This window comes from Rana temporaria, chromosome 8, assembly GCF_905171775.1.
Source record: "Rana temporaria chromosome 8, aRanTem1.1, whole genome shotgun sequence".
Classification (NCBI taxonomy): Eukaryota; Metazoa; Chordata; class Amphibia; order Anura; family Ranidae; genus Rana; species Rana temporaria.
In genome coordinates this window covers 189205191-189228671 of record NC_053496.1, presented here as the reverse complement: position 1 = coordinate 189228671, position 23481 = coordinate 189205191, and the positions used below count along the sequence as shown (strand labels likewise).

Below are 23481 nucleotides of genomic sequence, written 5' to 3'. Positions count from 1 at the left end.
TAGTTTTCTTCTACGTCAGACTTCATTCTAGACAGGGTGTGTGTGCTAACTAAGACAGTCAAGTCAATCACAGTAAAATCCGAATTACAAAATTACGACGAGTAGTGTGTCGAATAAACGTAAAATGTATTCTAACAGAATTACGAATGCAATAAAATCTACAAAAGTACGTTTTTAGCAACGAAAATATATTTCTTTACGAAAATACGAATGCGGCATGATGGAAAATATAATGTAAATACGAATAACAAAACAACGAAAATTAAACTAACGTAAAAACGAAGGAACGAATAAAATCATTTTAAAAATACGAACGCGGCAGAATACAAAATATAACGAAAATACGAATCTCGATTCAACGAAAAATAAACTAACAGAAAAAAACGGAAACGGAAAAAAGAGTGTTACGAAAATACTAAAGAGTACGAATACGATAACTAACGTCTTACGAAATTACGACTTGTTACGAATCACGATAAACGAACAGAAACTAAACAGAAATAAACGAAAATTTTTGCTGTGCACATGTCTAAAACTAACAGAGTCCGACGGGTGTGTCTGACTATAAACTATTGTAAGAATATTTCAGGGTAGCAGCAGATTGCTCCCTGAAGAAGGACGGACATAGAGTGGAGCCCCAAGTACAAAAGAGCTCATTTCTTGTTTTGTATTGTCTGAATTTGATGTGATTTAATCTGTTGCAACCTTTTGAATGATATAGAACACAATGTATTGTGTAATATAAGATTGATTGTTGTTATGTCATACTCTGTGCCAAAGACCTCCTGTATTCAGCGCAAAACAGGTTCATGCCTACGCCTATGTATGACATTTGGTGTTTACAAGTTAAAATCCATATTTTTGGCTAGAAAATTACTTAGAACCCCCAAACATTATATATATATATATATTTTTAGCAGAGAATCTAGAGAATAAAATGGCGATTGTTGCAATATTTTATGTCATACGGTATTTTTCTGCGGCTGTGTTTTAAACACAACTTTTTGGGAAAAATTTACTTTCATGAATTTTAAAAAAATAAAAAAAAGTAAAATTAGCCCAATTTTTGTTGCATAATGTGAAAGATGATGTTATGCCGAGTAAATAGATACCAAGCATGACACGCTTTATAATTGCACGCACTCGTGGAATGGCGACAAACTACGGTAACTAAAAATCTCCATAGGCGACGCTTTAAACTTTTTTTTACGGTTACCAGGTTAGAGTTACAGAGTAGGCCTAGTGCTATAATTATTGCTCTCGCTCTTACGATCGCGGCGATACCTCACATGTGTTATTTGAACACCGTTTTCATATGCGGGCGCGACTTCCGTATGCGCTTTCTTTGCTGCGCAAGCTCGCGGGGAGGGGGGGCGCTTTAAAAATTTTTTTTTTGTTTTCTTATTTATTTATTTTTTCTAATATTAAATTTTTTTTTTTTTTTTTTTACATTTTGATCACTTTTATTGCTGTCACAAGGAATGTAAACATCCCATGTGACAGCAATAGGAGGTGACAGGTACTCTTTATGGAGGGATCTGGGGTCTATAATGAATGTAAACATCCCATGTGACAGTAATAGGAGGTGACAGGTCCTCTTTATGGAGAGATCTGGGGTCTATAATGTAAACATCCCATGTGACAGTAATAGGGGGTGACAGGTCCTCTGTATGGAGAGATCTGGGGTCTATAATGAATGTAAACATCCCATGTGACAGTAATAGGGGGTGACAGGTCCTCTTTATGGAGAGATCTGGGGTCTATAATGAATGTAAACATCCCATGTGACAGTAATAGGTGACAGGTCCTCTTTATGGAGGGATCTGGGGTCTATAATGAATGTAAACATCCCATGTGACAGCAATAGGAGGTGACAGGTACTCTTTATGGAGAGATCTGGGGTCTATAATGTAAACATCCCATGTGACAGTAATAGGAGGTGACAGGTCCTCTTTATGGAGAGATCTGGGGTCTATAATGTAAACATCCCATGTGACAGTAATAGGGGGTGACAGGTCCTCTGTATGGAGAGATCTGGGGTCTATAATGAATGTAAACATCCCATGTGACAGTAATAGGGGGTGACAGGTCCTCTTTATGGAGAGATCTGGGGTCTATAATGAATGTAAACATCCCATGTGACAGTAATAGGAGGTGACAGGTCCTCTTTATGGAGGGATCTGGGGTCTATAATGAATGTAAACATCCCATGTGACAGTAATAGGAGGTGACAGGTCCTCTTTATGGAGAGATCGGGGGTCTATAATGTAAACATCCCATGTGACAGCAATAGGAGGTGACAGGTACTCTTTATGGAGGGATCTGGGGTCTATAATGAATGTAAACATCCCATGTGACAGTAATAGGGGGTGACAGGTCCTCTTTATGGAGAGATCTGGGGTCTATAATGAATGTAAACATCCCATGTGACAGTAATAGGAGGTGACAGGTCCTCTTTATGGAGGGATCGGGGGTCTAAAAGACCCCCGAGCCCTCCTTTGCACTTCAAAGTATTCAGATCGCCGAAAACGGCGATTCTGAATACTGTGCACTTTTTTAAATCCGGCGCCATTGGCATCTGAGAAACCCGGAAGTGACGTCATGACGCCGCTTCCGTGGTTTCAATGCGGACACTGAATCAAAGCCGTTTACGGCTTTGTTTCAGAGCTCGCCGAGACGCTGGAGGCGCCGGATCGTGGATCGGGTCTCCCGGTGGGACGGGAGGCCCGGTCAGAGCAGCGAGAGGCGGCGGGAGGGGGGGGTTGTCCCCTCCCGCTCCTCCGGCATAACAAACGAGCGGCTTTTAGCCGCATCGGTTGTTATGTTTGGAAAGCCGATCGCCCGCTCTGAACAACGGTACCGGGATGATGCCTGCGGCTGCAGGCATCATCCCGGTATAACCCCTGAAAGCCGAGGACGCATATATGCGATCCGTCGGCGTGAAAGGGTTAACTTTCTCAGCAAATGGGTCAAAGTTATCCTTAATCTCTGTATGGCCGGGAGGACATAGAAGTCCAACCCAACTAGGCAACAGGAGATTTTACCCGTTTAACCAGTTCCCGACCCCCGCATGTACATATACGTCCACAATATGGCACGTACAGGCACATGGGCGTACGCGTACGTCCTCGCCTATTAGCGGGTGGGGGGTCCGATCGGGACCCCCCCCCGCTACATGCGGAGGTCGGGTCCGCTCGGGGAGCGATCCGGGACCACGGCGCGGCTATTTGTTTATAGCCGCTCCGTCGTGATCGCTCCCCGGAGCTGAAGAACGGGGAGAGCCGTATGTAAACACGGCTTCCCCGTCCCTCACTATGGCGGCGCATCGATCGCGTCATTCCCTTTATAGGGAAGACACGATCGATGACGTCATTCCTACAGCCACACCCCCCTACAGTTGTAAACACACACTAGGTGAACCCTAACTCCTACAGCGCCACCTGTGGTTAACTCCCAAACTGCAACTGTCATTTTCACAATAAACAATGCAATTTAAATGCATTTTTTGCTGTGAAAATGACAATGGTCCCAAAAATGTGTCAAAATTGTCCGAAGTGTCCGCCATAATGTCGCAGTCACGAAAAAAAACGCTGATCGCCGCCATTAGTAGTAAAAAAAAATTTTTTTATAAAAATGCAATAAAACTATCCCCTATTTTGTAAACGCTATAAATTTTGCGCAAACCAATCGATAAACGCTTATTGCGATTTTTTTTACCAAAAATAGGTAGAAGAATACGTATCGGCCTAAACTGAGGGAAAAAAATGTTTTTATATATGTTTTTGGGGGATATTTATTACAGCGAAAAGTAAAAAATATTGCTTTTTTTTCAAAATTGTCGCTCTATTTTTGTTTATAGCGCAAAAACTAAAAACCGCAGATGTGATCAAATACCACCAAAAGAAAGCTCTATTTGTGGGGGGAAAAAGGACGCCAATTTTGTTTGGGAGCCACGTCGCACGACCGCGCAATTGTCAGTTAAAGCGACGCAGTGCCGAACTGTAAAAACACCTTGGGTCTTTAGGCTGCATATTGGTCCGGGGCTTAACTGGTTAATCCCCAAAAGCGGTCCCCCCCTGCACTAGAGTGCACCGAGTAAATATACACAATCAAATAACGTTCACCCCGCAGGAAGGTCTTAGAGAAGGCCTGTCCCCGGACGAAGTGAAGGAGATTGTACAAAGGACAGGACAAACGACGTTTATTGAGCATAGAGAGAAAGGATGACAGACACGTTAATAATCGCTGCAACATGCACCACAAGCAAGGATACAATGCAATGTCAGGTTACACATGGGCGTCCGCTGAAATTTTTTCAGGGGGGGGCGCTTCCGCAGTGGCGATACACAGTCGCATTTAACCCTTTCTTCAAACGCTAGCAGGGGTTAAAAGCACCCTGCTAGCGGCAAAATAGCGCAGCTAAAACAATGGTAAAGCGGCGCTTTACCGATAACGCGGCCAGCTGGCAGTGTGAAATTGCTCGAGATAATTCAGCTTCACTCCATGCCCATATAAATATAGCCTAGAGAATGTACAGACGCCCCTTCAGCACAGATGGACCCCCCTTTAGCACAGACCCCCCATTCTGCACAAACCCCTCCATTCAGCACAGATGGACCCCCCTTCAGCACAGCCCCCCATTCAGCACAGACCCCCTCTTCAGCACAGATGGACCCCCATTCAGCACAAACCCCCCCTTCAGCACAGACAGACCCCCCCTCCCCCATCCCATTCAGTACCTCAGATCAGCCATCAGCACGGCATGTACACATAAACACTAGAGGGGGAGGCGGCTTCACTCTGCTCGCTGTGTCTGTGTGACATCCGGCCCGGGACTGCTCAGACAGCCCACAGCTGTGAGACTCTTCAACACCTTCTCGATTTTTCAAGGGGGGTCAATTGCCCCCCTTTGCCCTATGGAGCGGACGCCCATGGTCAGGTATACACACATGACGGACACAACAAGGAAATAGTGAGCTACATATGCAAGGTAATACATGTGGGAAAATGCACAGTTGTAGGCCGATGGACAGGAGCACGGAGTCCTACTCATCAGGAGTAGCACAGGCGGAGGCCTCCCCCAAACACCTGTCCCATACTTTGTAATATTTATTGGGGCAGCCCCTGTGGACATATAGCAGTTTTTTAAAGGGTAGGGTTGCGTTAACAGCTCTAATCCATTGTTGCAGGGTAGGGGGTGGTCCCCTCATCCAGGTTCTAGCTATCTGAAGCCTGGCAAGGAACAACGTCTCTTGTAGAAAGATGTTGAGGTATTTCTCGGCCTCAGACAGTGAAAGAAGCCCGAATGTCCCTTTTCTTTACCAGTGTCCCAAATATTTTAGGAGGACTTGAAATACAGAGTACCGACATGGGTAATAAATTTGGGAAGGAAGATTCAGAAGGTGAGCTGAAACAACCTTCTTCTATAGAGTTTGTTAAAGCGGGGGTTCACCCTTAGAGGGCACTTTTCCCCCTTAGATTCCTGCTCGTTTTCTCTAGGGGAATCGGCTATTTGTTTTAAAATATGTGCAGTACTTACCCGTTTACGAGATGCATCCTCTCCGTCGCTTCCGGGTATGGGCTGCGGGAATGGGCGTTCCTTCTTGATTGACAGTCTTCCGAGAGGCTTCCGACGGTCGCATCCATCGCGTCACGATTTTCCGAAAGAAGCCGAACGTCGGTGCGCAGGCGCAGTATAGAGCCGCACCGACGTTCGGCTTCTTTCGGCTACGAGTGACGCGATGGATGCGACCGTCGGAAGCCTCTCGGAAGAATGTCAATCAAGAAGGAACGCCCGCTCCCGAAGACCCATACCCGGAAGCGACGGAAGAAGATGCAGCTCGAAAATGGGTAAGTACTGCTCATATTTTAATACAAATAGCCGATTCCCCTAGACCGAACGAGCAGGAATCTAAGGGGAGAAAATTTTTTTTTTAACAAATGGGTGAACTCCCGCTTTAAGAATGAAATACCAATTGTATATTGTGATCCTTTTTGGGATTTGATAATAAAACGAAGCCATCAATTGCATATGTCAGGATACAGTCCAGTAGGTCCTGTGAATAGGGAACAGTGGTATGAGGTAGAGAAGATGTGTGGAATAGGAAAGAACATATATCCACCAGGGGATTGGGATACGGAGTATATGAAAAAATGTTGTAAGAAGTGGAGGCCTTTAGTGGAAAAATATGAAAAGAAATATGCCGAGTTGGACCAAGATACTGCCCTTACTAGGGAAGTTCCCCCACCTCATACCAGGCGCCCACCCCCAGTTCCAACCGCGCCAACTCCACCATCCTATGTTTTTGTTAAAGAGGAAGCTCCTCGCAGAAAATTATACCCTGTTCTTTCAAACCCTCAAGTTGCAATCATGGCCTATGGCTCTGCAACTGACCAGCAAAAACAGCAATGGGAAGATAGAGCCAAAGAGGAGGCAGAGAAGAGGGCATTTGAAGAAGACAGGAAAATAAGAGAAGCCCAGAGAAGAGCGGATACACTAAGAGAGCTTGGGGAGTTGCAAAGGGACTTAGACTCAGTTAGTACTCAAGCAAAGATAGAACAGATGAGAAATAAGAAAGAGGAGATAGAAGAAGAATCGAGACGCATCCAGGAACAGCAGAGGGAAATAAAATGAAAACGTGAACAAATGAGTGAGCATAAACAAAATCTTGATGAGCAAGCCCAAGAAATGAGTAATCTTAGAAAAAAACTTAGGAGGGATGAGGAGGAAATATTAGCACTTTAGATTTCAAATGTTCCAGTCCCATAGACTTTAACAGGTCTTTTTGAGGCAAAGGGAGGACTTTTCCCAGCTTTAACGGGAGAGCCCATGCTGGAGGAAACACCCCTGTTGGCGGCACAAATGCCCTACCAACAACAGAATCAGTATTCTAATGGTGATCAGTACCCTCCACGCTCTGTGCCATACCCTCGCCAGGGCCCACAAAATGATCAGGCATGTTTCCATTGTGGTGGCTTTGGCCACTGGAGGGCTAACTGCCCACAAGGGAGACAAAGTCATAGAGGTAAAAAGGGAAACAGGGGAGCTTATAGAGGTTAAAACCCTAACTGGAATGACAATAGACAGATAGCCCAGTACCCACAGTGGAACCAACAGGCACAATCTCAGTCCCGTCCTTAGTTCTTTGCTCTTATTCTGGCATTTGGCAGGCTTTACCTACTTTAAACCTTGTTGTAGAGGGGGAAGACACCTCATTTCTGGTTGACACAGGGAATTAATGGGATACCAACACCACATGACATAACATCAGACTTAGAAATATGTAACCAGGATGGCAAGTTTCTATGTAAATGCAGTTTTGCTCTGTTACTTACTTGCCCAGTCTCTCTAGCTGGTAGAGACTTACTGTCCAAATTACGGATCAAAATAATTTTTGAATCCAATGGCACGGTGTCAGTTAATTCACCAGACTGTGATGTGTCAGTGCAGAAACGGGTGGACATCAGATCTTTCTTTGTGGCTCTACCCCCACCAGTAGGTCAGCATAAAATATGGGCAGAGTCCAAAGATTCTGTGGGTTTCCTAAATTGCACACCCTACCGGCCGACAATCAGACGGGGATGTATCCCCATTTTTCAGAAACAATATCCCCTGTCTGAGGAGAAGTTGAATGGTATAGACCCACAGATACAATTATTCTTACAAAAGGGCATATTGACTCCAGTCATCAGTCCTTGAAATACACCCATTAACCCCGTAAGAAAGGCATACGGAACATGGCGCTGGGTACAAGATTTTAGACCCTTGAACAAATGCATTACACCTCTACCTCCCCTCGTTGCAGATATTAGCACCATCTTTGCTCCTCTGACACCAGAACACAAATGGTATGCGGTGATAGACCTTGCCAATGCATTTTTTAGTGTGCCCGTTGATGCTGCTAGTCAGCCCCTCTTTAGTTTTTCGTGGAAACGCGGCCAACTGACATGGACCAGGTTGCTGCAGGGCTTTGTGGATAGTCCAGCCGCCTTCAGCATGGTGTTAAATCAATCCCTGACTGACTGGGTTCCTGAACATGGTTCAGTTCTGATCCAATACGTGGACGATCATTCTAATAGGAAATGGGACGGAAACTGGCTGCTATAATGACTCTGTGCATCTGTTAGACCACCTCGCTGACAAGGGTCACTTAGCGTCTTTCAAGAAGGTGCAGTGGTGCTCGTCTCGGGTGGAATACTTGGGAGCGGTCATCTCGGAAGGTGCCAGGCTGGTATCCCCTGCCAGAGTAGAGGCCATATCGGCACTGAGCAGACCGAGCGACAAGCGCTCACTGCTGTCTTTCCTAGGCTCAATAGTGTACTGTAGGCAATGGATTCCAGACTGTTCATTTCATGACTCAGTCCTTAGGAAGGCTACACTCGCCACAGCCCCCAAACAAATTACCTGGACCCCTGAGATGGTCACTGCCTATGACACACTGGTGCGTTCACTTCGTAATGCACCCGCTTTGGGGTTGATACAACATGGTAGGGCCTTTTCACTGTATTGCCTCGTTGTGGGGAATACCATGGCTACTGTTCTGACCCAAGAGCATGGTGGTAAGCAAAGACCTGTAACGTATATTTCAAGTTCAGGGTATGCCCGCTTGTCTTCAGGCACTGGCCGCCTGTGCCTTAGCAGTACAGGCGGCAGAGAAACTTGTTCTGGCATCACCCATGACCCTTTTCACAACTCACAGTGTCACACAACTGATGCAAAGCATGAACACGCAACATATGACAGCTCAGAGGGTAAGTGGGTACGAGATAATTCTCTTAAACACACAAAATTTAGAGATGAAAACTTGTCCATCCACTACTCCTATAGTACGGTTTCTGCACTCCCTCATTAAAACTAATGCCTGAATCAGAGCCAGTGCCCGAGCATAATTGCGAAGACCTAATTTCCCAAACAACCTCCCCAAGAGCTGATTTAAAGGAGAAACCCCTAGAAGGGGGCATTGACATATATGTGGACGGTAGCTATACACGTCCCGATGATAAAACCTACCGTACTGGTTATGCAGTTGTCCAACTTCCTGACATTGTTCATGAAGCAAAACCCTTAGTCGCAAAATCTGCGCAAGAGGCTGAACTTACTGCGTTAATACGTGCCTGTCAGCTGTTTGCAAACCCTTATTGAAACATTACTAGATGCCATACACCTGCCTAAAGCGATTGCAGTGATTAAAGCGGGAGTTCACCCATTTGTAAAAAAAAAAATTTTCTCCCCTTAGCTTCCTGCTCGTTTGGTCTAGGGGAATCGGCTATTTGTATTAAAATATGAGCAGTACTTACCCGTTTTCGAGATGCATCTTCTTCCGTCGCTTCCGGGTATGGGTCTTCGGGAGCGGGCGTTCCTTCTTGATTGACAGCCTTCCGAGAGGCTTCCGACGGTCGCATCCATTGCGTCACTCGTAGCCGAAAGAAGCCGAACGTCGGTGCGGCTCTATACTGCGCCTGCGCACCGACGTTCGGCTTCTTTCGGAAAATCGTGACGCGATGGATGCGACCGTCGGAAGCCTCTCGGAAGCCTGTCAATCAAGAAGGAACGCCCATTCCCGAAGCCCATACCCGGAAGCGACGGAAGAAGATGCATCTCGTAAACGGGTAAGTACTGCACATATTTTAAAATAAATAGCCGATTCCCCTAGTAAAAACGAGCAGGAATCTAAGGGGGAAAAGTGCCCTCTAAGGGTGAACCCCCGCTTTAAAGTGAAAGCTCATACTACGAGTAGGACCACGGAAGCACTTGGCAATGCACTTGCTGACAAAGTAGCCAAACAAGCAGCGGATACTATCCCTGCACATGACACCCCTGTAACCTCTATGTTTTACATGAATTTAGTGCACCAGACTTCAAAACTACGGTTATGCCTTTACAGTCTATGGCTTTGCCCATTGATATCTCTGACTGGATGCAGCATAATTTGGCCAAAGATCCTGCGGGTCTTTGGACAAATAAGGAGGGAATCATGGGTATTCCTAAGTCTGCGGCACCATTGATCATCTCATACATTCATGGTCCAGGTCACATAGGCCAGAAGTCCATCTTAAAACAATACAGAGTCCACAAGGACTCATAAAAAATAATACAAGACTTTGTAAGCTCATGCGTTACATGCGCACAAAATAATGTACAGGGCAAGGCAATGGGAAGACACGGAAATTTGCCCCCTCCATTAGGACCTCTTACAGACTTACAAATAGACTTTACACATATGCCAAAACAGAAAGGAAATGTAAAATATCTTTTGGTAATTGTGGATAAATTTTCCGGGTGGGTAGAAGCAGTGCCCACTACTGGGGAAACAGCAGGAATAGCGGTACGAGCTATTATAAATAATTGGGTGAGTCGATTCGGACTCCCAGTGAATATCTGGTCTGACCAGGGACCAGCTTTTGCCTCTAAACTCACACAGGAATTCTCCAAGATTTTGGGGATACAATGGAAATTGCACATCCCTTATCACCCTCAGAGTGCTGGAATTGTGGAACGAATGAATAGAAACATTATCTTCCAGGTGTACTTTACCAGATAAGGGTCACTCCTAATTCTAGAGGGTATTCCCCTTTTGAGATACTCATGGGACATCCTCCAGCTGAGAATAGTGTAGGAAAGGATAATGATTTGTTTTCTCAACAGGAGACTTGGATGAAACATCTGGTAAGTACTATCCAACATACCCAAGAAGGAGTTGCTGTCACCTTTTCTCCTCTTTCCACAGATCCATCTCACCCCTTTATACCTGGAGATGAGGTATTGGTTAAGCAATTGGCCGTAAGGAGAAAGACAGGCCCCATTTACCAAGGTCCATATACGGTGGAAAAGGTCCCTTGAAGATAAAGACCCCAGAAGCCCCGATGGCTCCCCCCTTGGAGCGAGGGCTCAAGAACAAGGAGGACGTAAAGCCAGAGACCCTGATGGCTCCTCCCATAGAGCAAGGGTCCGGGAAAACCAGCACTTAACTGCCAATCAGAATAGAGACTGTATGGGACAACGGTCAGGGGTGTACAATAGAATGATACGAGGAGGGAAATATTGTGGACTGTTGCTTATACTGTTTGTGGTGACCGCTTTTGGGGTTTGCTACTTCACCCCAGGTTGCCATGGGATACATAAGATAGGAAAAGGCCAAGACCCAAAATGAGTCATAGTAAGGAAAAGATTCATACCATTTAGATGGCGAACCAAATTTGGTATAGTGAGTGATCCCAAGAAAGTAAACATTCTTTGGGATCAGAGGAGGGATATTGTAAGGAATGTGAAATAATGGAATATTATATGTCTGACATTAGTTACTCCATTTTAGATTTGGGGTTCCATTTTGTATGGCATGGGTCTCTTGGGAGACATTGCAATAAGTACTGTGCTTGTTTTTCTTCTAACATTTAGGCTTTGCGGTTTTTGTCATAGATACAAATAGATTATGTGTTAGACGGCTAGTTCCGGCACAGGCATTCTGTGTGCAAGTAACTTGTTCCGCAATCCTCTGAAGTTTGTAAATTGTTCCTCTATTTTCTGAAACTTGTAAGAATGAAACTTGTGAAAAGAGGAACATCTGTATCTGTATAAATACTGTGAACAATATAAGCAATTTGCATTTCTTAATACAGCATATTGTGTCTGTGTTTCAATTGACCGACCGGTGAGAGGGTATCCACCTGTCCAAAGTCCAGCCTAGGCAACGGAACCAGAACCGAACCTTACAGTCACAATTATACAACATTCCTGAGCGTGTAACCAGCTAAGACTTGTTCTACCGCATGCCCTATCTTGTTATGCAAGATGTATTTGTTCTATTTCACTTACACAATAACATATTGCAAGGCCGTTTCTAGCTTCTGTGTAATTAATCCCAACGGTTCTGGTTTAAAGGATACATCTCTACAAGCATTGATATTATGGGGGAACTCTAGCAAGCCTTACAATGCATTGATATTATGGGGGAACTCTAGCAAGCCTTACAATGCATTGATATTATGGGGGAACTCTAGAAAGCCTTACAATGCATTGATATTATGGGGGAACTCTAGCAAGCCTTACAATGCATTGATATTATGGGGGAACTCTAGCAAGCCTTACAATGCATTGATATTATGGGGGAACTCTATCAAGCCTTACAATGCATTGATATTATGGGGTAACTCTAGAAAGCCTTACAATGCATTGATATTATGGGGGAACTCCATCAAGCCTTACAATGCATTGATATTATGGGGTAACTCTAGAAAGCCTTACAATGCATTGATATTATGGGGGAACTCTAGCCAGCCTTACACCACCGACACACACAACTTTTTTCTCTTCAATACATTTTTTTATTATAATTTTACATTTAAAACAGATTACAGTCATAGAATCAGGAAATAGTAAAAAGGTAGAAATGCGATTGGTCAGGAAAATGACTTGTCTGGAATGTGGAGGCGGAGTCATACAATACAATACACAACGTGTTACATTATTATAACAAAGTCTTGTAGAAATGATCACACCATAGAAAATGGGGGAAAAGGAGAAAATAAACCCGGATATTAAGGGGAAATCTGTGTACGAGGAACACCTTAACAATCACCACCATTTTTTTCTCCAGGGCCTCTGCTATCAGATAATATATGTTTGGGGGTTTTATCTAATCTTCAGGCCCAAAATGTGCAAAAACATGACAGTGAAAGGGTTAATGTGAGCTAGATGGGATCACTCTGCTGTGCTCACACATTAGAGCTCCCCCTAGCTGCAGCCTGGTAATAACATTGCTAGGAGGTCTATTCATTTATCTGTTCCATACTTCCCATCTTTATATAAACGTCTCCTGACATTTAGGGGTCTATTCATAAAATATGTGCATAGCAATTCCCCCGGGGAAAGTCCATGTACATTCCTTCTGTGTGAATGGGGCAAAGATGAATGTTATTAGGATATTTGCTATGCTGGTCGAACGGTTTCCATTCATTTACAATGGAAATGATTGCATTTGGCCACTAGATGGAGATAATTTCTATGCTACTTAGCGCCATCTAATGGCCAAATGTGATATTTTCTGTTTTACGTCAATGGTCGGTATTAATACCACATGGGCAGATTTTTGCCACTAGATGGAGCCGATGATCCAATATTTGTCCTGATTGGAGGAACGCGTGTCACATTCATTCTACAATTTGTTTTATACTAGATCCCTAAATGTCTGTGAAATCTTCCACCACAAAATGTACTCAGCCAATGAGAAGTAATGACTCCATTTTTTATTTTTCTCCTGCTATCAATGGCCAACATAATTCTAGTCCTAGACCTCCTCTGTAACTCAAAAGATGCAACCTATAGAATTTTTTAAACGTCGCCTACAGAGATTTTTAAGGGTAAAAGTTTGGCTCCATTCCACGAGCGGGAGCAATTTTGAAGCGTGACATGTTGGGTATCATTTTACTCGGCGTAACATTATCTTTCACATTATTAAAAAAAATTGGGCTAACTTTACTGTTGTCTTATGTTTTTATATGAAAAAGTAAATTTTTTCCAAAAAAAGTGCGCTTGTTAGACCGCTGCGCAAATACGGTGAGATAAAAAGTATCGCAATGACCGCCATTTTATTCTCTATGGTGTTAGAAAAAAATATATATAATGTTTGGGGGTTTTAAGTAATTTTCTAGCAAAAAAACTGTTTAATCTTCAAAGGACAAAGTCTGAAAAACAGGCCCCGGTCCTTAAGTGGTTAATAATCAATTCCACTTCTATATCCCGGGGGGAAGGACAGGAAAGAAAAAACACAAGTACCATAGTGCTCTCTGCTTCTGAATTTATTATAAAAGCCCCCCTAAAAAGTTACACTTACAATAAAAACAGCAAGTATCAGATCACCAGCTCACTCACCGCCGATCGACATTCACATTAGATTTTATTAATGATTGATTGTAATAGGTTTATATAGTGATATAAGCTCATGAAATGTGGGAGGGGTAACTCGGCTCGTTGGTCTAGGGGTACGATTCTCTCTCGGGGTGCGAGAGGTCCCGTGATCAAATCCTGGACAAGCCGTAGTTTTATATATTATTATTATTTTTTAGGATCGGTGTACAATTGATTTTTCATATATGTGATTGATTCATACATATTTATGTTTTCGGGACATTACCACGGAGCTCAGCGGTGTGATCGAGTGAGAGCGCCCTGCTGGTTTGCAGATTCGGGTGACACGCTCTCCAGCTCTACGAAATGTCAGCTCTGTAGTCACAGGAAGAGGGCGTGTCCTCACAGACTGTGGTGATGCCTGAAGGGTTGCCTAGGCAACAGGCAGGCATATAAGGTTTCACCTCATTTGACCTACCCATCTACTGACGAAGGCCAATGAGAGGCCGACACACGTTTAGAAGGGAGGAGCCCTATCTGTGATGTCAGGCCGTGGGTCTAGATCGGCGGTGAATGAGCTGGTGATTTGATACTTGCTGTTTTTATTGTTATTTCTTGTAAGTGTAACTTTTTAGGGGACTCTAGCTATGACTAAGCGCTAGTTGCAATGCGAAACGCGTCAGCAGTCGGGTTTTATTTTGCTGTGACTTGTAGTGCTGTCCTTCTTTTAATAAAGGCGACAATTTGTTCAGAGTGCGGCTGTCCAGAGACAATCTTTGTTCCTGTGTAACTTTTTTTATAATAAATTCAGAAGCAGAGAGCACTATGGTACTTGTGTTTTTTCTTTCATGTCCTTCCCCCCGGGATATAGAAGTGGAATTGATTATTAATAAGTGAATGGAGGAAGGTGGTGTTTGGAGACAATTTATACGTTGATTCCCCACACAGAGGTGCAGTCTGGAGACTGTAGGAATTACTACCATTGGTAAAGTGGACGGATCGTGATCGGACACAAGGAGTGATCTGTCTATGAGTTTTATACTCACCCTTGAGGTGAGCATGCATTTTAGCAGGTGGGGGTGCGCACTGAATATTGGATCCATTTAAATCGGATTTTTCACAGCGGTGACAGCTTTGGAAACCTCCATATGAACTGTTTTTTTATCATTTATTTCTTTTTTCATAAATAGTTTTATGGAATGTATAATTATTTGTTTCTATAAGATTTATAGATACGCAGCGCTGCACTATTTTCACACAATTAATACGCAGCTTCTACTTTTCAGAGGTGCGATATCCTTCTCTGTACAATCCGTGTTTTATTGATTGCATGGAATATTGGAATTTTCTGAGATTGTGGATTTGGGGTTTTCATGAGCTGGAAGCCACAATCATCACAATGATGACAAATCACGGCTTGAACCCTCTTGCTTTGCATGTAACAAGTCTCTCTCATTTATTCGTCTCGCCTTTTAAGTTGCATTAGTGAAATAAATGGACTTTTGCACCATATTCAAATTTTTCGAGTTTCACCCGTATATCAGGGTGTGCTTCTTCCCCACATGTCCAGCAACATTCACATACAAGACATTTCCCGCACTCACTAATACACCTCGAGGGTTGTGTGGGACCCCTGATGTACAGGAAGACAGGACTTCAGTGAGGAACATTTCCCTCACTCAGGACAGGAATACGGCTTCTCCCCTGTGTGAGATCTCTGATGTATGGAAAGATGGGACTTCTGTGAAAAACATTTCCCGCACTTAGGACAGGAAAAAGGCTTCTCCCCCGTGTGAGATCTCTGATGTGTGGAAAGATGGGACTTCACTGAAAAACATTTCCCACACTCAGGACAGGAATACGGCTTCTCACCTGTGTGTGATCTCTGATGTATGGAAAGATGGGACTTCAGTAAAAAACATTTCCCGCACTCAGAACAGGAATACGGCTTCTCCCCCGTGTGAGATCTCTGATGTTTGGAAAGACTGGACTTCTCTGAAAAACATTTCCCGCACTCAGGACAGGAAAAAGGCTTCTCCCCCGTGTGAGATCTCTGATGTCTGGAAAGACTGGACTCCACTGAAAAACATTTCCCGCACTCAGGACAGGAATACGGCTTCTCCCCCGTGTGAGATCTCTGATGTTTGGAAAGATGGGACTTCCGTAAAAAACATTTTCCGCACTCAGAACAGGAAAAAGGCTTCTCCCCCGTATGAGATCTCTGATGTGTGGAAAGATTGGACTTCTCTGAAAAACATTTCCCACACTCAGAACAGGAAAAAGGCTTCTCCCCCGTGTGAGATCTCTGGTGTGTCGAAAGACTGGACTTCACTGAAAAACATTTTCCGCACTCAGAACAGGAAAAAGGCTTCTCCCCCGTGTGAGATCTTTGATGTTTGGAAAGATCTGAATTCAGTGAAAAACATTTTCCGCACTCAGAACAGGAAAAAGGCTTCTCCCCCGTATGAGATCTCTGATGTGTGGAAAGATCGGACTTCTGTAAAAAACATTTCCCACACTCAGAACAGGAAAAAGGCTTCTCCCCCGTGTGTGATCTCTGATGTGTGGAAAGATGGGACTTCTGTGAAAAACATTTTCCGCACTCAGGACAGGAAAAAGGCTTCTCCCCCGTGTGAGATCTCTGATGTGTGAAAAGATGGGACTTCCGTAAAAAACATTTCCCGCACTCAGAACAGGAAAAAGGCATCTCCCCCGTGTGAGATCTCTGATGTATGGAAAGACTGGACTTCATTGAAAAACTTTGACCGCACTCAGGACAGAAATACAGCTTCTCAACTGTGTGAGATTTTTTATGCACATTAAGAGTGCTTTTGGAACTGAAACACTTCCCGCACTCGGGAAAGGACAACCTCTTATCTGTTGGAAGGACGGCACCGTCCCGCACAGTCTGAGGTTCCTCAGGATAAGAGGAATATGATGGTCCGGCACCGCCCCGCACAGTCTGAGGTTCCTCAGGATAAGAGGAATACGATGGTCCGGCACCGTCCCGCACAGTCTGAGGTTCCTCAGGATAAGAGGAATACGATGGTCCGGCACCGTCCCGCACAGTCTGAGGTTCCTCAGGATAAGAGGAATACGATGGTCCGGCACCATCCCGCACAGTCTGAGGTTCCTCAGGATAAGAGGAATACGATGGTCCGGCACCGTCCCGCACAGTCTGAGGTTCCTCAGGATAAGAGGAATACGATGGTCCGGCACCGTCCCGCACAGTCTGAGGTTCCTCGGGATAAGAGGAATACGATGGTCCGGCACCGTCCCGCACAGTCTGAGGTTCCTCAGGATAAGAGGAATACGATGGTCCGGCACCGTCCCGCACAGTCTGAGGTTCCTCAGGATAAGAGGAATACGATGGTCCGGCACCGTCCCGCACAGTCTGAGGTTCCTCAGGATAAGAGGAATACAATGGTCCAGCACCGTCCCGCACAGTCTGAGGTTCCTCAGGATAAGAGGAATACGATGGTCCGGCACCGTCCCGCACAGTCTGAGGTTCCTCAGGATAAGAGGAATACGATGGTCCGGCACCGTCCCGCACAGTCTGAGGTTCCTCAGGATAAGAGGAATACGACGGTCCGGCACCGTCCCGCACAGTCTGAGGTTCCTCAGGATAAGAGGAATACGATGGTCCGGCACCGTCCCGCACAGTCTGAGGTTCCTCAGGATAAGAGGAATACGATGGTCCATCTACACTGTGTGGTGCCGGATGGACATTTGAGGTAGTCGGGTTTTCTCCTGGACTATACTGTGTGATGTCCTCATCTTCTACTTTACAGTCTGGAGACAAAGTAAGACAATCCTCTGAGGTTTTCCTCATCTCCCGTCCATCTACTAAAATAGAAATACAAAGATTATTACTAGACATGAGCTGATTGGTTCCCCTAAACCAGGACTCCGCCCACATCAGGCAGCTTTGTCTCTGAGGATCTTACAATTCCCCCCTCAAGGTAACTAGTAAATGGCTCCTCTGATCTCCTACCAGATCATTTCTTTATTCATGGACCTTAGTCAGAGAGTGAGGAGACAACGAGAACTGTCTTTTATAGGAGTGACAGTGATGAGGGGATTATAGGACGAGGGTCAGGAGTAGGGTTGTCCCGATACCACTTTTTTAGGACCGAGTACGAGTACCGATACCTTTTTTGAAGTACTCGCCGATACCGAATACCGATACTTTTTTTTAAATGTGTCCCCAAATGCAGCCATGTCCCCCCTATATGCAGCCATGTCCCCCCCAGATGCAGCCATGTCCCCCCCATATGCAGCCATGTCCCCCCCATATGCAGCCATGTCCCCCCCATATGCAGCCATGTCTCCCCCATATGCAGCCATGTCCCCCCCCATATGCAGCCATGTCCCCCCATATCCAGCCATGTCTCCCCCATATCCAGCCATGTCCCCCCATATGCAGCCATGTCTCCCCCCATATCCAGCCATGTCCCCCCATATCCAGCCATGTCCCCCATATGCAGCCATGTCTCCCCCCCATGCAGCCATGTCCCCCATATGCAGCCATGTCTCCCCCCCATCCAGCCATGTCTCCCCCCATGCAGCCATGTCTCCCCCCCATCCAGCCATGTCTCCCCCCCCATCCAGCCATGTCTCCCCCCCCCATCCAGCCATGTCTCCCCCCCATTTCCAGCCATGTCTCCCCCCCATATCCAGCCATGTCTCCCCCCCATATCCAGCCATGTCCCCCTTACCTGCATCCCCGCTGCCGCCGACTGGTTAATACGCGCGGGGAACATTACAGCTTTGAATAGTTGTAATGATTCGCGCCGCGTATAGACTAGGGTTGTCCAGATACCGATACCAGTATCGGTATCGGGACCGATACCGAGTATTTGCGCTAGTACTCGTACTCGCGCAAATACTCCCGATACCAAAATAGAATACTTTTTTTTTTTTTTTTGTGACATCGAACACAAATTGGATGGCACTGATAGGTGGCACTGGCATTGATTGAATGGCACTCATAAATGGATGGCACTGATAGGTGGCACTGGCATTGATTGGGTGGCACTGATGAGATGCACTAATAAGCTGCCTCCCTGCACTGATAGGTGGCACTGGCTAGCTGCACTTTTGGGCACTGGCACCGATGAGCTGCACCGACAGTGATCACTCCTTCAATGATATGTAGTTTTCCAGTACCGTATACTAAAAAACAACTCAACACCATGATGTACCAGTTCTTCATAATTCTAAAGAAAATATCTTTGGTCTGTATTGTGGTTTGAAAACGGTCACATGACATTAAAAAAAAGTATCGGTATTCGGTATCGGCGACTACTTGAAAAAAAGTATCGGTACTTGTACTCGGTCCTAAAAAAGTGGTATCGGGACAACCCTAGTATAGACACTCCCTCTCGCTCGGGATTGGACAGTTCACCCGAGCAAGGGGGAGTGTCTATACGCGGCGCGAATCATTACAGCTATTCAAAGCTGTAATGTTCCCCGCCCGTATTACCCAGTCGGCGGTAGCGGGGATGCGGCGTAACGTCGGCGGGATGCGGCGGCGGGGGGGGGGGGGTAAGTATTCTATTTCGGTATCGGGGGTATTTGCGGGAGTATAATCGGCCCCGATACCAGTATCGGTATCGGGACAACCCTAGTCAGGAGTATGTAATGTACAACATAGAGTATATAGTGCAGGGGTCAGGAGTATGTAATGTACAACATAGAGTATATAGTGCAGGGGTCAGGAGTATGTAATGTACAACATAGAGTATATAGTGCAGGGGTCAGGAGTATGTAATGTACAACATAGAGTATATAGTGCAAAAGTCAGGAGTATGTAATGTACAACATAAAGAATATAGTGCAGGGGTCAGGAGTATGTAATGTACAACATAGAGTACAGTATATAGTGCAGGGGTCAGGTGTATGTAATGTACAACATAGAGTATATAGTGCAGGGGTCAGGAGTATGTAATGTACAACATAGAGTATATAGTGCAGGGGTCAGGAGTATGTAATGAACATGTAGCACCCTGGTGTTTAGGAAGGGTGACTAATACGTTTCCCAGGTGGTATTTATCCTTGCTTATTGTTAGGAGATCTACTGATTCCTCTCTAACTTTGGATGGCTGCACCTTTTCTCTTCTGTCACTAGGTGGCACTAGATAGACAAGGGTGTAGCAAGGTCGGATAATGAATGGATGGGGTGTCTCAGCCAATTGACAGGGGTTTCTTTGGTCCCTAGGCCTGCTGGGAGAGCCTACTTATTTGGGTGGAGCCCGGTGATCGGGGTTCTGTGCCACCTGGACGGCTGTCTGGGTGGACGTGTGTTATGTCGCCCGGGTTCTTAGGCCGGAAGCCTGAGGCCTATCCAGGAACAAGAGAAGCAGCGCAAGGTTGGGACTGCAGGATTGGATTCCAACCGAGAGTAAAGGTTCTGCCGAACGGGGAACCAGTTGTGGTCGGAGGTGGAGGGGAAGCTGTCGCCACTAAGGGACCATCCACCTTGTTACCGGAGACTACAGTTAGTAAGCTGGAGCCAGTACCAGAGCAATCTTCTCTCCAGCCTGGGACAGTGAAGAAGTGGGAAAGCTTCAGCAGGTGCCAAGCCAGGGGCCCAGCAGGATAGCGGGGGTGACGCTTGAGGAGCATCAATAAGTGCCAAGCCAGGGGCCCAGCAGGATAGCGGGGGTGATGCTTGAGGAATATACAGCGATTTAGTTGTAGAAGAGCTCAGGACATTCAGTGGCCACTGAATCTGGAAGTCTAGTGAGAGACCGGGAGCTCAGGGAGAGAAGATCTGCAGTGAGAGACTGTGTGAGAAGAAGAGAACTATTCTGTGTTACCAAGAGTTATGTAGAACTAGCGTTAGTGACTGTAACAAGATTTGTTACCATAGGAGACAGCGGTCCTACCTATACAGAAGTGGTGTCCGGCTGGAGGCCTTCCACTGTATAGCAGTCTACCTATAGAAGTCTCGGAGTCTGCCAATTGTCATTGCATCTACTCAAATGTGTCCTGGCCCTAAACCGGCTCTTCAACCATTCTTGTTCAGAGATAATAAAGAGTATGTAATGTACAACATAGAGTATATAGTGCAGGGGTCAGGAGTATGTAATGTACAGCATAGAGTATATAGTGCAAGGGTCAGGAGTATGTAATGTACAACATAGAGTATATAGTGCAGGGGTCAGGAGTATGTAATGTACAGCATAGAGTATATAGTGCAAGGGTCAGGAGTATGTAATGTACAACATAGAGTATATAGTGCAGGGGTCAGGAGTATGTAATGTACAACATAGAGTATATAGTGCAGGGGTCAGGAGTATGTAATGTACAATATAGAGTATATAGTGATGGGTTAGGACTCATGATATTGGTATTCAGTAATCAGTGGCGGATGAAATGATTACTGGAGACAAGTTGCAGAGATCCCACACCGCTGCCTCCCATCTCCTGAGACTGCACTCAGTGACTTGGGTCTGAGACTATACAGACATATGCCTCCACCCGGCACAGCCAGCAAATAACAGAGCAAATAACCCGGGAGAATTGTTCTGTCAGAGATCTCACTAGACCCGGGCATGGGGCAGAAGACCCAAGGTACATTCCCCAGGTGTCTAGGTCAAGCAAACCCTATGGTGAAAAATCAACATTTTGCTGCCAGCTGAACCCCAGAATCTCCATAAATCCAGTCTAGAGACATAAATTGTGTCTGCAGCACAGAGAAGGAAGATTATCCGAGAGAAATACAGGAATACAGGACGGGGAACACAGCTCAGGAAAGTGACCAGGGGATTACAGGCTGATATCACCCAGTCCCCGCCCTACTCTGGACCAATCAGTGAGCAGTATGGGTGGAGGAATGGATTTAGTGTCAATGACCCACCTGTGCTGATCTCTGTAGGAGTGTCCTCCTCTATAAATGTCCCCGTTATTCCATCCTCCTCCATAGACTGCTGATCATCCCTCACATACGTCTCTTCTTCTTCTGATTTCACCTCAAATTCTATATCGATTGGATCTCCACTCTAAACCAAGAGAATGAGAGAGAATATCATCTGTAAGATATAAGCTTACATACAAAATCCACACATCATCTCCACCAGTCCATGTTCTAGATGCTCCGCCCCACCGACCTTGTAACAGTGGGGGATGGTGTGACCTTCCTGTGTGGAATCCCGGGAATACAGAGGACGGGGACATCTCTCTGGTGGGTTCCTGGTATTAGGTGGCTCCATCATATCCTTGTGTCCTTCTGAAAACTCCTCCATCACTCCATACTCCTCATCCTCCTCTTTATACTCTTTTTTAATATCAATATTATCATCCCCGAGGTTTCCACTCTGAATATATAATAAATCATTCATTATAATAAACATGTTTGTGTATAAATCATAACCACCAATAATTGTTCCTCATCTACCTGATGATGGTGGGGGATGGTGTGTTCTTCCTCCATCACCCCATCCTCATCATCCTCCTCTTTTATCTCTTCTTTAACCTCAACTTTAGGATCTCTCAGGTTTCCACTCTGAATATAGAATAAAAATGACATCAATGGTAACAATGCAGATAATGTACAGATCCTAATGATTCTATCAGTGATTGTTCCTCATCTACCTGATGATGGTGGGGGATGGTGTGACCTTCCTGTGTGGAATCCCGGGAATACAGAGGACGGGGACATCTCTCTGGTGGGTTCCCATTACTGGATCCATCTGTAGGAAACACACACACTGACTGAATACATTGTTTCTATGTGTTTATCAGATGATGGGGGATCTAGGTGGAGCCTCCGTACTGCTCTCTCCTTTACAATAAAGTCTCCTCTTACCCGGTGATGTGAGGGGCGGCTGATTGTCCATCATGACGTCCTTGTAGAGATCCTTGTGTCCTTCTAAATACTCCTACATAGGGAAATAGACAGTGACATCACCTGATACTTACAAAGATAAAGTCATCATCCAGACACATCCCTTGTGTTGAACCTTCACAGACATCAGGAATAGTTATTTCCTCCTCCATAAAGATTATAAATTCAAACACACGTATCATAAGTCCACCTCTAACTAAAACCCCCAACCCGTATTATCTTATAATCTGTTAGTATAAACTGAAATGAAGAGAATGTTCCGGCCCTGAAGGGGTTAATCTAGGTCTCCACACTATATATGTGTGTATCATCATCTGCTGGAGATAAAAGACGTCACAGTGACTATGGAGGAAGAGGACGGACATGACGGGGTTACTGGGTGTAAATAGAAGATAAGATCTTATTACCTCAACTGCTGCCAAATCCAAAGATGTCTCCTCTCTAATTCCTCCCGACTCACCTCTCACCCGGAACTTCCTATTTATACCTGACATCATTTCCTGTCTTCCATTGAGACTTCTTCTCTCTATGGTAGAAGTGAGATCACCATCTTGTGGAGATCAGAGAAACTGCAGCCCAAAGAAACGTCTCATGGGTGTCCTTTTATGAAAGTGCGGTAAAATACCGCTATTCAGTTCTCAGGCATTCTCAGGGGAGATCGCTCTCCTCTGAGTGCCTGTTTATGAAGCTTTGTAGATCGATTCTCATGTTGAGATGAGGAGCGATCTACAAAACGTCTGGAAACTCCTGAGAACTGCTTCTCTCACTGTAATCTCGCGTGATGTAG

At 45.2% G+C, this 23481-nt stretch overlaps 2 protein-coding genes across 2 annotated transcripts in view; one reads left to right on the top strand and one right to left on the bottom strand.

Moving 5' to 3' along the window:
* The window catches only part of LOC120909737, an 857992-nt gene that overhangs the window by 130277 nt on the left and 704234 nt on the right, over positions 1 to 23481 (top strand). The gene's annotated exons all lie outside the window — the stretch shown is intronic.
* Positions 1 to 23481, bottom strand: part of LOC120909738 (zinc finger protein 850-like) — a 100847-nt gene that overhangs the window by 19063 nt on the left and 58303 nt on the right. The window contains exon 6 of the mRNA XM_040321465.1: positions 15530 to 16639. Coding sequence (XP_040177399.1) covers positions 15530 to 16639 — 1110 coding nt within the window. The remainder of the gene's footprint in view (positions 1 to 15529; positions 16640 to 23481) is intronic.